At 41.5% G+C, this 16,175-nt stretch overlaps 1 protein-coding gene across 5 annotated transcripts in view; it reads right to left on the bottom strand.

Annotated features, from left to right (window-relative positions):
• The window catches only part of GLI3 (GLI family zinc finger 3), a 203,873-nt gene that overhangs the window by 57,553 nt on the left and 130,145 nt on the right, over window positions 1-16,175 (bottom strand). For all 5 annotated transcript variants that reach the window (XM_042834226.1, XM_042834227.1, XM_042834228.1 and 2 more), the window contains 2 exons: window positions 12,663-12,868; window positions 6,306-6,452 (listed from right to left, as the gene is read on the bottom strand). In XM_042834226.1, coding sequence (XP_042690160.1) covers window positions 6,306-6,452; window positions 12,663-12,868 — 353 coding nt within the window. The remainder of the gene's footprint in view (window positions 1-6,305; window positions 6,453-12,662; window positions 12,869-16,175) is intronic.

Below are 16,175 nucleotides of genomic sequence, written 5' to 3'. Positions count from 1 at the left end.
AGCAGTAGCTTTTCCTTTGCTGACCACACTTCTGCCTGGCGCAAAACTAAAAATCAGGACTGAAAATCACTGTAAAAGTCAGTTCTATCAACAGAAGTTAAATTGGCATTCACAGCATCAGACTGAGAAACAGTAGGCTTTATTTGAACTCATCCAGGATCCCCCGATATTCCAGTGTTGGTGTGCACAGGGCTCTACTGTTTCCAGATTTCTTAAAACCAGAGATTAAGCTTTTCAAAGCAGTTAAGAGAAAGCGACACCATTCAGGTAAATAAATATTACATTTCTAAATCATCTATGCAGCTTTGAAATTCTTTAACCCTGCTGGTCTATGTTACTACATCATCCCAACAGTCTGCAGTCCTGATGGAAGACAGATTGCTTTAAATTCATTCCCTTTGTTTAATTATTTTCTATCTCACTTAAGTCTGAGAAGGAGAGAATTACTCTCTGCCTACAGTCTTCATCTAAGCTGTGCTGGGTTTCGCCTCACCTGCTAACACGGCCGTCAATTCTTTTTGGCGTTTGGTTAAGATGTTGTTTTGTTTTTTTCTTTTGTACACCATCCCTGCAAGAGGCCTTAGCCCATACTGTTCAGCCTTTCAATTCAATTCCTGTTCTCGATTCATCATTTAAAACTCAGGCATAGCCATTTATTTCTTCCTAGAGCTACTACACTTATTTTATGCAATCTATTTTATCTCCTTTTTATAAGCTTGCTATTATAGTGTCTGCTTGATATTTCATTAGTGCTGTGCTTCGTATCCTTCATATCTTTCAAAGGCTGAGATGTTTTATTTGTGCCAAAATAAAACCCACCACTGATAAGCAGCTATAAGAAACTGCAATGTACTTAATAAGAAAATACAAGATACATGCTATGGTAAAACAAAAATGACACATCCTTCACCCACAACTCTCATCTGCTGACTGTTCAGCCAGCATCAATTAGAACAAATCCTCTGAAGTCAATGGGGGGAATGTAATTTGCCTGAGCTGAGCATACAATTGGAGTGCTTTAAAGGTGAATAAACTATGCTACTGCTGTTTTACAAGGGGATGGCTAAGTACAGGTGTTTCTGGTTAAGCAGCAAGTAGAGGGAATAAGACCTGCTAGACATTCACTGACCAGCAAAGTGAGATGTTGTTTAGACATGATGGACGATTACCAGCTATTCTAACGGTGTGCTATATATGACAGGCAGAGAAGGTAATTACGCAAAGATGAATCCTCTAGCACAAACCTCACCGTGCCAGCAAGAAGGCAGCAGGCACACTAAGAAGGGGACAAGCACAGCTGCCATTCTTTTGATAAGCAGGACCCAGTATAATGAATTTACAGCTGAGAGTCACTGCGTGCTGCTAATGGCAGCATGTAAGAAGTTTCAAGTGAGCATTTCCATACCTAATACTTTTTAAAAGCTAGTTCTTATAGATCAGAAGCTCTGTTCTGAATCTGTACGACTACAGAGTACTTGATGCTCACTTGGGGAACTCCTCAGGACCCTGCAAAATGCGAACTGACTAGACAGGGGTGCATAGGTTTGATTAAAGAAGTGGAGTGGTTACAACACCAACACCTGAATATCTTTCATTTGAAGCTAAACTGGGTGATAAAAGCAGGGCACAACATCTGGGTTTTGCTTCTTCTGTGATGAGATGCTGTGCCTGGATGGCAGATAGCCCAGGCATTAGCTGCACCATCCAGCAGTCTCCGGCTTTGTCTTCTCGCTGAGGCAGTGCAGTTCTGCCCCCACCTAGATGCAGGAATTCACAGGGCTTTCCATCTACCTGGGATGGGGCCAGTTTCCTAAGGTCAAAGGCTTTCTTGCGTACAGGGGGAAATTCCTGCTTCACAGCAGGAACCGACAGCCAAGGACAAGCAAGAGCTGTACAGGATCTGACAACAGGAGAAGGAGATTCGCTTCAGGGGAGGCCATGATTTTCAGCACTAGGAAAACAATTAAATGGAATTATTGTTTTTTCTGATCTCCGTCATGTAATTAGGTTTCACATCCTTAAAAAGTCTTAAGCATGAGCTGTCCATCCACTGCACTGCAGAATGTTTGCTAAACCATTCGTTTAGCATAACATCATTCTTAGCTGGTCTGTTACTACAAAAAGGAACAGATCGCTATTTTTACATTACTCTGAATAGTAAAACAAACTTTTCAGCCTTGCCCAGGCACTTATATTAAACACAAACACTTCAATATTTATTTAGTAATTTGAGATGTTTGTCTGCTCACTGTATTCTCCCACTGAAGCATTACATTCCACACTCTTTATAAAATACTTTAAAACAAAAAATGCAGGACCAGTGATTCACTGAAAAGCCATTTCCCGCTGTGCAAGTACTGAAAAAAAAAATATCAGTTTGGCAAAGCATGTAAATGGAAGCCGAGAGTGAAGGTTTGTTTAGGAATGTCACCTTTTTGGAGTAGACACTATAGTTATAAGAAGCCAGCAGTAGACAGTAAAGACTTGAGTGTGCCAACAAAAAACCCAGCAGGTGTCAAAAGAAAAGACTATTCCTGGGATGGAGATCAATTCTAAAATAACAGATATCTATCTCTATCATAAATTTCAAAAATGAAATATGCCATCCAGCAAATCTGCCCATGAATTTGATTTCTGAGTTGTAGTTTTTAGCATTGCTTAATCATTTATAAGGCAATCTTCAGACATATATCATTTATTCTATCTCTTTAAATCAAGTTTCATCAAGCCTGTTTTATTCCATCCCTTCAAATCAAACTTCTTAGAACTCACCTAAAGCAATAGTTTCTGTTGAAGGTTATGAACATAGGAAGTTCATTCTGAGTATGGAGAGACAAAGCCTAATCAGAGTGAGGATATTAATATTGACAGTAAATGAATCTAGAAACCTCAGGAACACGCTTACCTTCTACTAAACACAATATAGAAGCACAGTAAAATTCACTCTCCAAGGGAAATAGGTAGACACCAAACCCAAAGCCTGTGACTTCTGAAATTTTCGAAGTGTTTAAAAGACAGTTTTGGCATCTTTCCATCCACAACAATGAATCACAGTCATTGCTACTGTCAGTATCTTCCCCTAGTTACTTTGATATTGCAGCTAACATGTATGAACCCTTAAGATTATTCAAGAAGACAGGAAGGACCTACTCAAGGATTCTGGACACCAAAACAGCAGAAAAACATTACAGCAGCAAAGGGAATTGTGGTCCACTCACAGAATCACAGAATGCCCTGGGTTGAAAAGGACCCTAACGCTCATCCAGTTCCAACCCCTGCTGTGTGCAGGCCGCCAACCAGCAGCCCAGGCTGCCCAGAGCCACATCAGCGCTGCAGATGGGGCCTCACAAGAGCCGAGCAGAGGGGGACGATCACCTCCCTCTCCTGCTGGCCGCCCCTTTTTCATGCAGCCCAGAACACAGCTGGCCTTGCGGGCTGCAGGCGCACACTGCTGCCTCATGTCAACAGAGCACACACAGTCCTGGCCTTACTCTCCCACAGCACACACTGTAGAAGGTTCACGGACACTGAAGTTCAGAGCTTCAAGAACTTTCTACTCCTTAGGCAACATTTAATTTTCCAGTTAACTGTTCTCACTTGGAAATCGGTCTTCAGCACAACAAAAGGCCAAAACCTGCGCAAACTGCATTTGAAGTGCTTTTGTGCATAGTGTATGCTGTTGCTGGAATTATTATTTATACCACAGGAGAGAGCAGAGATGCCAAATTACTGTGCTATATACTGTATAAACACACAATTAAGAGACAGACTTGGACTAGCTTCAGAAAACAAGAACAATATCTTGCAATTTGGTTGTTGCGTGGAATAAATGAGCAGGAGTCTTTGAGTGACTGAGCTTGCTCAGAATTTGATAGCAGATAATGAGGGAAACTACCAATTTCTCATCTGTGTTCTTTGACGAGACTGGGCAAAGGTCAAAGAGTACTTTTAACATAACCATATAAACCCTTAAAAAGAAAGACCCAAACAAATGTCACTGCTTTGCATTCATCACTGTACTTAGTTATTAAATGCAAACATGGTCATTGTTACTGTTGGAAAAAAAGTCTTAATATTGGCTTCCTGCTAATTGTTTTGTTCTCTTTTCTAATCTAAAACTCTGACAAAGAAGAAAGGGGTTTTCTATGGCATGATGAATGATAGGACATTCAGATTCCTATTTAATGACAATTAATTTACTGTATACCCATGCAAGTTAAGATACTTTTAATTAGTTTTTACAAAGTAAAAGGGTAACTTCATACTCTATTTAGATAAAAGCAGCTATTGCCTGACTAAACACATTCTCATCAAATACAGAAGGTGAGCTGAGTGACCTTAGTAGGATTGGTTCTTATTTTAATTCTCTATTTACTGTTTAAAAATAACCCATTTGCATAATACCATTACACATTTTTTTTGTCTTTAACTCTGAAATAATCCCTAATTGAAAAGTTGCTGCTATAATGAACTACCGATGTGTGATCTTAATTTTTAAAAACAAACACTAAACAAATTAAAGAGCACATTTCAAATGCATTGCAGCTAAAGCTGTGGACAGCAAACACTCCTGTTAGAGCAAATTCTTAGGTACATTTTATGAATGGGCTGAAGTTATGGGCAAAGGTCAATACGCTTCCCCTTTAATAAGAAGGGGAAGTGATAATAGGCTCTGGGATGCAAAACTGTAATTGTACAGAGATTACAGCATATACAATCTCTACTCACACATGCAGGTCCACTATTTGTACTGCAATGTCTTCTGATTTTCTCAGGTTTTCCAGCACATATCTATCCACCTTTCTTTAGTCCATTAAATTATGTTTGCTTCCACATAAGTAGTATAAAACTGCTAACTGCAGGCATTCAGAAACTCCATCCTTGTAGGAACTAAAAACATTGCAAGTACAGAACATCTCTTAACTTCAAGAAGTAATGCCCATTTGTAAATCTGGGGATTTTTCCTTGCAACTGAACACAGCAGCAGATTTATATTACACGAACTATGCAAAAAAGAGTTTCCATCCTGCCCTATTCCGCTTGAAATACAAACCAGAAAGTATTCTTAAGCTTTTAAGCACCAAAACCTGCACATTAATTTCTGGTCAATACTCCATGTGTGGGTTTATAATGTTCCTGATGTGGGTTCAGGGTATTTTACTTTACTGTATCATCACTGTGCACGCAACAAGCGCAGTATATGCACACTACCAGTGCAGTATGAGATTCATAAACTGGATTAAAAAGTCCTTCACTATCAAGATATTACAATCAAAATAGTTTGTCTCAGCCAGTTCCATGGCAGTCTGTCATGTCTCAATCTTGTAAAGATTGCTGGTCAATCCATTATTTCATGCTCCCAGGCACGTGTTCTGAGGGGTAGCTACCCATATTCCTGTGTTTTCAGAGAAGAACCTCCTAACTCCCACACTCCTTGGATCAGCAAGCATAGCAAGCAGCCAACAGTGGGACACAAGTGAGAAGGAACCACAAGCTAACAAAGATTTAAAGAAGCTGTGGGACAGTTGGACAACAAGATGGTGTAATGCTATTGTACTGCTCTGTACAAGAGAGCACGAGTCATCAGTGCTTGATTAGTTGTCGCCATTTTTTATTTCTCTTTTGGAAGGAACTAATTTCATCCCAATAAGCACGAAAGCATCTTCTAATTACTCTGTATTACAATTCTGGTTGATCCACATAAGTGGCAGCAAGCAATTTGGAATATGATGCTCTGTTTACCTCCTTCACCAGAGAGGAGACAGACTGAAGATCTGAAAGATGCTGAAATGGGCAAAGAATGCTCTTAATGTTAGGGAAAACTAAGTCAGGATCCTTAAGAATTCAGCAATCTGCTTCATCTTATAAGCAGTCTCAAAGTCTATCAGTCTACGATACAGAATTGCAAGCATGCTAGCTCTCTAAGGGGAACACGCTCTCCTAATGGGAAAACATAAGCAAATCTTTTATTAATAGAAAGCTCAGAAGGGGAAATACTCACCCTAACGATGCAAGTAAGTTACTGACTGAATAGAAAAGGACCTTTTCAAAAGCACTCAAAGCATAGCGGAAATAAAATTGACAACCCACATTCAGGAGCAGTCCTGTTCCTCACCATGCTTTCTTTCAAAGTTTACTTTCAGACTTAATGTAACACTTGTTTATCTGGCAACCAACATTCAGGTCCTCCAGCCTCAATAGGAGACTTATGCTGACTCCTGCATGGAGACCTCTGGGGCCAGACAGGAACGATCCATATGATTCCCTTCGCAGGACTGCCTTTATTTCTAGAAAATGTCACTTACTATCCATGGCATGAAGATACTCCATATGAAGAGCACCAGCTCCAGCAGTGGCAGCTGAAGGAATGATGTCTGCGTAAGGGCTGCGCTGGCCTGCCAACAGAGCCATCTGATGGTAATATTCAGCTGGACTGACGCCAGCATGTGGAGCTAAAAGCACAACATAAAAAGCAGCGTTAATGACGTAAGGTAAATGCAAAGGAAAGTTTTATCATATTGCTGGCTTCTCTGGCTACTAAAACAGCTTGTTTATTTTGTAACGTAATGCAACATCTGCAGTATGCCACCACTGGTCAGTGTGTTACAATCAACGATACTGCAAAGACACCATTCAAAAAACCAGCACGATGTAAAGCATTAATGAGCTCTGTGACCTCATTTTTTTAAGTTTATTATGAAGTGATTCAAGAAGTGACAGGCTGACAGCAATGTTAGCTAGTGTATGATTTATTCAGTCACATAAAAAGCTAACTACCTGAAGGAAAACCCTGTTAGAGTTTTATTCTCATTTACCTCATCCTTGGCCCAAAGGAATCCATTCCTAAGGTAACAACATGGCTCAGCTTCAATAACCATTCAAGTTTCTGGAGTCTTTGCTTGGAGGACCAGAAGAATTACACTCACCATGACAGTGTTCATGTAAGTGTAGGAAAAAACAAGGACAAAGCATGCTTGCAGGACAGGTATCTGTTGTCCATGTACAGTGCAGGTCTTTTTTGGAGGACAAGCTGAAGTCAGTGAATGCACGCATCCCATCCTTCAGAATTCATACATAAGTATTTTTTACTTAACATAAAAACACTTCTGCTCAGTCAGCCTCAGACAAGAGAGGTTCTACGCCTCTTATTGAGCACAGTGATGATTCTGACAGTGACTTGCATTAGCCCTTTTCTCCTGTAAAAACGATGTCTGAGCTTTCCGTTCCTTTGTAGTTTTCATGTATACCATCAACTAATGGGTAACTATGGACAAACACAAAAATCCATGCCATTTTAATATCACCTGATTTCAGCAGCCTTCTGGAGGGTCACTTCATGGGCTTCTGTGACAAGCACTCATAAAATGAGCAGTTCTGACCTGTCACATTATGCAGACTTTCTCTCCAATCTCTGCTTGTCCCACTTGTAAAACAGCTAAAATTTCCTTTCACGTGCTCACCAGAAGGTGGTATTTCAGTACATAAATTTGCCTAAAAAACTTTCAAGTTACAGGCTGCACAACAACAGACAGATTGTATATTCTTCCATGTCATTTCATAACATTTCACTGTATCTACTAAGATTTTTCTTTAATTCTAGTAACAAAATCCTGAAGGGAAACAGGATTTCAAGCTTGAATTTTGTGGATTACCGACTTACCTGAATATTCTTTCTTACACAGTAATAAAATATATATATATGTATATATATAAAAAAAAAGGATAATTTATGCTTATATTAGAGAACTGGATTCCAAATGCAAACTTGAGAGGCAAAGTATCAACACTAGTACTAAAAGAAGGAAAATATGGAGAAGAGCTAATTCAATAGCCCCACTTCTGAAGTGTGTTACCTGCCTTTATCAAGGAGAATGGAAGAAAGTGTTCTTGATGTTACAATATAAAACACAGACAACTTCAGGAAACTTTCAAAAATTGGAAGTGCATTGAGCAAGAACAGAAATGGCATAAAAACTGAGCTGAGAGAAATTACAGATTGTCAGTACTTTTTCCAAATCACATGTTCATTTTCAAATTCAATATAATCTACCTCATCCACCAACACTTTCTGTGAAATGGCAAGAAAAACATTCAAACCAAATCTCAAAAGAAGAGTAACTCACACTGAATCACTGATTTTAAAGTTTTACAGTAGCAGGCAACCACCATATCTTTCCAGACACGCTTAACACACTTCCTGAGCTTTCTGACATAAGCGTCTGGGTTAACTAACAATAACATTGGCTGCAAAATTTAAAATGAACTGCTGCAGAAAATATGGCAAGCTCATAATTGCATTAGAGAGTGTTCCATATGCTGAGAAATGCTCTGGTGCTCTTTAAAGATCATTCCTTACCTTCTTCAAACATAAAAAATTACCCTAATAAATGATGTATCGCATGAAGGGTAAATGAAGGGTAAACGGGAAGGATCGCAGCACTGAATTTTTCTCCTGTTTATTTCTGGGTAGCTTCAGCTTTGTTCCTTCCATTTTACGAGAGGAGGAATCTCCTTCTGTGCTTCTGCATTTGTGGGCATCGCTGAGCTTCATTTCAGCACTCGCACAACAGTAATAATGGGCTCAGTCCTTAGCCCTGCACTGAACACCTGTATTGTCCAGAGGAATCTCTGGCCAACCCCAGCCCCCCTGTTCTGCTGAGCCAGGTGAAGTGACAAGGTACACGATACTCTACCATCACTACTGCTATGGCAGTCATTAGTTACAGCTGGCAAGGCTTGTGGTGAACGTGAAACTGCTCTTAGTTATGTTACGGATTGCTTTGGCTCCTAGCCATCCCCAGATCTGAGTCGACAGACTGAGTCCAATAGAACCTAATGACCTAATCACATTGACCTAAAGCAATCAGGGTGGAAAGAGAAATCTTGGTAGGACTTTCAGAAGAACAGTAACAACTTCAAAGCTGTCAACTTTGAAATGCTATACAACGTAAGCCGTGATATTCGTTATGTTGATAGTACTCTATGTGTGAGTCTCCCCTTAAATCGTAGGATTTTTAATTTCTGTTGTAGCAGTGCTCGAGCCATAATTTGGACTATCTGATCCCAGGAACCTACATCGGAAAAAAAAGCTATTTTACTGCCTATCTCACCAACCAGAAGACAAACTATGGATTTCAGGGAATAGACTTAACAGTTTTTCTATAAGCATGTTGTTCTACTGAAATATCTCCAATGCCTTCATTAGTTTACTGCATTTTCATGAGCAAGGAAAAAAGCTTTAGCTAGTATGTATAACTTGTGTAGCTTGTACTAATGAAAAGCTAAACTCGAGTAAAACGTCAGTCACCAAAGCATTCATGAGCACTAACTCAACCTGTGTTGTGCAAATCTAAGTGTTTCCTGCCTTCTGAAAGCCTCTGGATACCCAAGGCATCTACACAAGCCAGGCAGGTATGAGACAGACTTAATCTGGTGGCAGCTGGAGCCAAGGTAAGATACTCCAAAGACTTCAACTGACACCAAGCACCTAATCTGTAGACAAGTGGCTCTTAGCACCATTGTAGTTATCACAGAATCACAGAATTATAGGGGCTGGAAGGGACCTCTAGAGAACATTGAGTCCAACCCCCCTGCAAAGCAGGCTCCCTACAGCAGGCTGCACAGGTGGGTGACCAGACAGGTCTTGAATATCTCCAGAAAAGGAGAACCCACAGCCTCCCTGGGCAGCCCATTCTGTGTCACCCTCATCATGAAGAAGCTCCTTCTCATATTTGTGCAGAACTTCCTGTGCTCCAGTTTATGGCCACTTCCCCTTGTCCTGTCCCCACAGACCACTGAAAAGAGATTGGCCACGTCCCTTTGTCTCCCACACTTATAACACTTACAAATATCAATCAGCCTCAGACTTCTCAAGGCTGAACAGATGCAGGTCCCCCAGTCTTTCCTCATAGGGGAGATGCTCCAAGCCCTTTATCATCTTTGTGGCCCTCTGCTGGACTGTCTCCAACAGATCCCTGTCTTTCTTGCACTGGGGAGCCCAGAACTGGATGCAGTACTCCAAGTGATGCCTGACTAGGGCAGAGAAGAGGGGGAGGATTACTTCCATTGACCAGCTGGCCATGGTCCTTTTAAAGCACCCCAGGATCCCTTTGGCCTTCTTGGCCACAAGGGCACACTGCTGGCTCATGGCCATCCTGCAGTCCACCAGGACTCCCAGGTCCTTCTCCACAGATGGAGAAGCAGGTCATCCTCCAACGTGTACTGCTACATGTATCACCATTATTCCTTCCCAGATGCAAGATGCTACACTTGCTTTTGTTAAACCTCATCCGGTTTCTTGTTGACCGGCTCTCCAGCCTGTCCAGGTCCTACTGAATGGCAGCACAGCCTTCCAGTGTCTCAGCCACTCCTCCCAGCTTTGAATCGTCAGCTATTTGCTGAGGGTGGACACCTTCCCCTCGTCAACGTCATCGATGAAGATACTGAACAAGACCGGACCCAGCACTGACCCCTAGGGAATACTGCTGGTCACAGGTCTCCAAACAGACTCTGCATGGTTGATCACCACCCCACGAGCTCAGCCAATCAGCCAGTTCTCAACTCACCTTACCATCCACTCATCTATCCCACACTTTCTCAGTTTTGTTATGAGGATGTCATGGGAGGCAGCATAAAAAGCCTTGCTGAAGTCAAGGTAGATGACATCCACTGCTCTCCCTCCATCTGCCCAGCCAGTGATGCCATCACAGAAGGCTATGAGGTTAGTCAATCACGATTCCCCCTTGATGAATCCATACTGACTCCTGCTAACTGATAACCTTCTCCTACTGCAATTGCTTGGAGATGGCATCCAGAACAAGTTGCTCCACTGCCTTTCCAGGAAAAAGGTGAGACTGACTGGCCTGTATTTTCCTTGACTTACGAATGAGATTCAGATTCAAGGGGAACAGCAGGACAAGGGGAAATGGTTTTAAGTTCAGGGAGGGAAGATTTAGGTTGGATGTCAGATGTTCTTTACAGAGAGAGTGGTGAGGTGCTGGAACAGCTGACCAGAGAGACTGAGGATGCCCCATCCATCCCTGGAGGTGTCCAAGGCCAGGTTGGATGGGGTCCTGGGCAGCCTGGTCTGGTATTGAATGTGGAGGTTGGTGACCCTGCATGCGGCAGGGGGGTTGGAGATTCATGATCCTTGAGGTCCCTTCCAACCCCGGGCCATTCTGTGATTCTGTGATTCAGCTAGTAAAACCTAAATGCCTGCTTTTAGGTGAGTTGAACAGTTCTGTAAGGCTCCACGCACTGCACTACCTGCATCTCACTGGATGTGAGACAGAAAAACAGTAATGGTAAAATAACAATATTTTTTTCGAAATATTTACTAACTTAACAGATATATTATGTTTATCCTATATCAGAAGTTCCAAAGCTCCCTGAGTCAAAACATGTATTTCTAAGCATCCAAATTGTTAGTTCAGAATATATATGTTTAAGTTTTAAGATAATATCTGTGTTAAAATTAAGATAATATCTGTGTTAAAATTAAAAGAATTAGTAAGGATTCATGCAACCTCAAAAGTGCTGCTAGAAAAGTCTTATGTGCATGCCATATAGCTTGACTGACAGTAGGTCATTAAAATTTATTCTCATAAGAATATGCACCCATAACTAATGGATTAACTGTAAAGGTATATGTTCTTGTAAGTGAGGACTAATTAGTTATCCATTTGGATAGGGTGCACTGCTCATTTTTCAAATTCACCTAAGAGCAGTTTAACTCTGTTTGGTAAGTCTCTGCAGATACCAGCATGAAGACTTTTCCCGTTGTTACACTAAGAATTTAATTATCTCCACTCTACATAGTTGTCTGCTGGTGTGTTTTATTTTATTTCTCTTAATCAAATATTATGATTTTGAAATGTCAAATTACTTACTTTATTATTGAAAAACCTACTGATAACAGACTGAGGCCATTCGCAATTCTGTTCATTGCTCACTTTGCCAAAATTCCCACTGAAACAGGAATAGGAACAGAAAATGTGTCAAAGTAACAACAAAACCTACAACGGAGGTTCACTTCAGCCCAAATAACCTAGAAAGCAATAGCTATGCTCACACTAAGACCCGAAGTATCAACATTTCAAGTACGCTCACCACTTTAACTATGGTGGCTTGTCCTGATCATTAGCCACTTTAACACCAGTTTCATTTGGCCATATCATTGGCTGCAGTAAACTCAAATAAATCTACAGGATAAATTTACCAAATCAGAGCATGCTTTACGCAATCAAAAAATACTATTTGAATCAACAAGCCTTTTGCACCCGAATAACTTAGTGGAACTACGCTAATTTATCCTCACAAAGAATCTAGCTAGATTCAGTGCAGATACACAGGATTTCTAGGAATCACACCCAGGATCAGCTCCACAAACAAAAGATGTCACAAGCCATACACCACTCTTCCAGCTTAAATTCTGAACGAGACAAGGCTGCTTTTTTTTTTTTCTTTTCCCCTGAAGTTTCAACATTTGTGAGATGTACAAATGAGCCACGATAGGCTGATGAAGTATTGAAACATTTATGACATAATGAATATGTCTGACAAATCTGCTGAAGCTGCTTTGAATGAGGGGGAAAAATGTTGACAAGATTAATATAACTTAAGTTGCTACAATGACAGAAAACAGGAAGCCTGTCTTAACCTACCGTCTGTTGGGCTGAGTCCACGGGCTGCTGAGATCATGGACAGGGATGGGCTGCTGTGCAGGGAGCGGATATAGTCCATGTAGGGGTTAATGTATGGGTGAGGAGTGCTGAAGGGAGACTCTGAGGCCGCAGCGGGATTTCTGTGTGGGGAAATTCTAATGAACGGAAGATCTGAATATGTTGGGCTACTAGATAAGGCAGAAGGCCTGGAAGACAAAAGGAAAAAAGAAAACAAACACGCCAAGTTATCTATATGATAAACAGAAACAGTTTAAAGGTAACATACTTCAGTCGTGAAGAATAACAATTGTGTTGCACATGTAGTAGCTTCCACAGAATTCGACTGCCCAAAAAGAAAAAGGAAAGGAAATGAATTCTTCTCTGTACGTATTATTAGCAACATTTCTCTGGCCAGTTTTAAAACAAGCTTATATATGAATTAATCTTTACATCGCTCAGTAACCTTTCCCCATGGAGTGCAGCAGATAATCACTTCAATTATGTGAAATATGCATCCTGTATACCAGATATTAATTAATGCCTCAACATCGAAGACATACTGAGATGCTGAACCACTTTCACCTCATAACCATGTCTATTGGATAGAAGTTTTGAGTTAAACAAAGTGCCCACTATCTTGATTTGCCAGCTTACCCTTCTTTAAACAGCAAGACTGCGTGTTTGCACAGAAATGATTTCGGAACATCCAAACTTTGTAAGCCATTGAGACAGTCAGGGCCTTTGGAGCGCTTTTTGTTCATGTCCCTTCCCACGAAAGACGCTGAAAACTCAGTGGCAAAGGAATGGTAGACTGCTGCATATGTTGGCGTTCAGTATGGCACAGGAGACAGATGCCTTTAACAAGCCCAAAGCAATTAACTATATCACCTGCACAAACAGAGACGTGTAGCCTTCTCAGTCCATGTGTACAAACCTGTGATGAACCAAGGCTGAAAGTTGAGCTCACAGCTGACGCAGGAGAAGCAATCTGCTGTAACTTTCCCCACCATCACACCCTGACAGTATGACGGCATCAGGACAACCAATGGAGACCCTTCTATCACAGCACCCAGACTCCAAAGGCACTGGAAGAAGTTCAGATTTCATCAGCAGGGGTTGGAGTGCCTGCCCTTGCCGATTTGCTCTTTGGCAAAAATCAGTGATTGAGCCCGTCATGCACTTACTGTAGTCCAACTGGCTGATCTGAATTAAATGGCTTTTCTTGTCCCTATTTTCCCAATTGATTTAGCATATATATACAGCACAGACTTGGGCAGCAGCTGCAGGAGTAGCAAGAGCAGACTGTTCCTTTGATGCTGCTAGCTTACAAAGAATAATAAAACAAGAAATGTATCTTTTTTCTTTTAACGTACATATACCTTGATCAATGGAGATAGCTGTCATCACCTAAAAGGTCAATGGAACATGATCTTACAGGGGAGGTAATTCTGCCCTGCTATCAGCTCAGAAACACCAGCTTATGAATGGAACAGAGATCAAAGTTATGCATTCCTAGCAGGACATGCGTTTCCCTGCAAAAGCCACAGAGGCTCATAAAATCTTATGGAATAAAGATTCTTCCTGTTGCGCTTTTCTCACTCTTCCCCCTTTTCCTTCCTTATTTGCCTTTTGTGTGTTTCTTGCCCTCACAAGGCTTTTTGCAATGTAAGCAATGTCTCCTTGCTCCAAAGCTTGTTACAAAGCTGCATTGGCTGTGTTAGCAACAGGCATCAGCAAGTGGAATCGCTCCTTTGGCAGTCCAGTAAAGTACCCACGAGAAGCCCGGCTGCTCACCATTCATCATGTTTAAAATACATGCAGCAGTAGAAACCAGGAGCAGTTTCCCTCCACTGTGCAATACAGGCCCTTCCTTCCTCACAGAGGTTTTCTCTGCATGTTTTTGAAGCATCTGTGTTTTGGAAACACAGCTTTGGTGGAAACACAGCCTTACTCTTGCTGGTGCTGTGGAACTGGAGCAGCCATGAAGCATGAGCTGTCTTGCAGTTTCCTGCCATGCTGAGGGTGGAATGCAGGAACCTTAAAATTCATGGTGAAGTAGGAAGCTAAAATACCACAGCTGGGTATCACATTACAGGGTGAATTTCCTTCCATCTCAGTGACGAGGAAAATATTGTAGCGTAACAAATTCAACCTTAACAAAGAAACTAACTTTGTAAGCTCAGTAGGTCACTCTACAAATCATTTCCTCTAAGCTCATATCTGCTCAAAAACCATTCTGAAACCAGAGGGTTGACAAGCATGAGCCCTGAAGCAATGTGGTGCATTTAGGGCAGAAAACAGCTTTTGAAGAAAGCTGGGTCTGTGTTACCCTAGTGATTCACTCTCCAACTGGCCAGAGCAAGCTGCTATGGCAAGAGCAAGAGGAAGAGTTGGGTTCTCAGCCTCCTGCTTCAGACCCAGTCGGAGCCATCCAAGGACACTGGGACTTGATTCTTGCCTCCTCTGCACTAACTCTTGCTCTCTTCTCCTCTCCCGCGAGGATGCTGCAGAAAGGACACTCCTTTGGGTAACATCAATCAGCAGTAGGCAGTAGGCATATAAGCAGTATTAGCTAGAGACAGAAAGAAGGAGTCATGAGATCCCACGTAAAATTCCAAGCTCTGGACTACAATGTTTACTAATCGCACTCCAGCATCTGATTTTAACTTGTTGCTATCTTCTCTATGTGCTTCAGGCCTGTACTTTTCTCATTCCTTTGTGCTTCCGGACCCTCATCTCCCTCACGGTTCCATTCTCCCCCTGCCTCCATCTACTCTCAGCTCCCATTTCCTGGGCTCTCAGATTTCTTCAAAGACAAATCACATATCCTTCCCTTCCTTCCCCTTCATGATAAACTTCAGTACGAACACCTTTTGAATTGTTTAACTTCCTCCCTCAAATTAAAATAATAGTTCTAGAAAGAGTGCAGCCAAACAGACTTACTCTTAGCTGTTGCCTTCCAGTATTGCATCTGATCTTAGATTGCAACCTCCCTACATGCCAACGAAGAATGACTATTTTCATGCACAAGTACCACGCTACAGCCCAGGACTGGCTCTGCAGACACTCAGTCAGTGACGAGCAAATCAAATCTCCAGATGTGAGTGGCAGTTCCCCCCAGGCTTTTTATTTCACATGTGTTTCAATCCTGGCCTGGGTCTGAGGCTACGACATGGGACTCAGAGAAAGTGACTTCAGTATGAGAAAAGTAAGGTACATCTTCAGTTACACTGCTTGTCAATGTATGCCTCATTTGTAAGCCACGGGAAGGCTCTGCATTTTCTCCTACACAGGTGTTTTCCTGACTTACATATTTAGAGCACTGAGGCTTCCCATAAAGAGAAGTCTGCATCTAGAGATCCTGCAAACTCAATTCAGATTTAATAAAATACCTATGATACTGCCAACAATTATTTGATGAGGGAGGTTCCTACATTTGGGGCATTAGGCTGATTTTATTCAATGCTCAATAACACTGATTACACCTACGTTCCAGATGCATAAGAGACATTA

The sequence above is a fragment of the Centrocercus urophasianus genome, unplaced genomic scaffold, assembly GCF_019232065.1.
Source record: "Centrocercus urophasianus isolate 14NV4802_14NV808 unplaced genomic scaffold, USGS_Curo_1.0 seq_44, whole genome shotgun sequence".
Taxonomy (NCBI): domain Eukaryota; kingdom Metazoa; phylum Chordata; class Aves; order Galliformes; family Phasianidae; genus Centrocercus; species Centrocercus urophasianus.
This window is presented reverse-complemented; position numbering and strand designations above follow the sequence as displayed.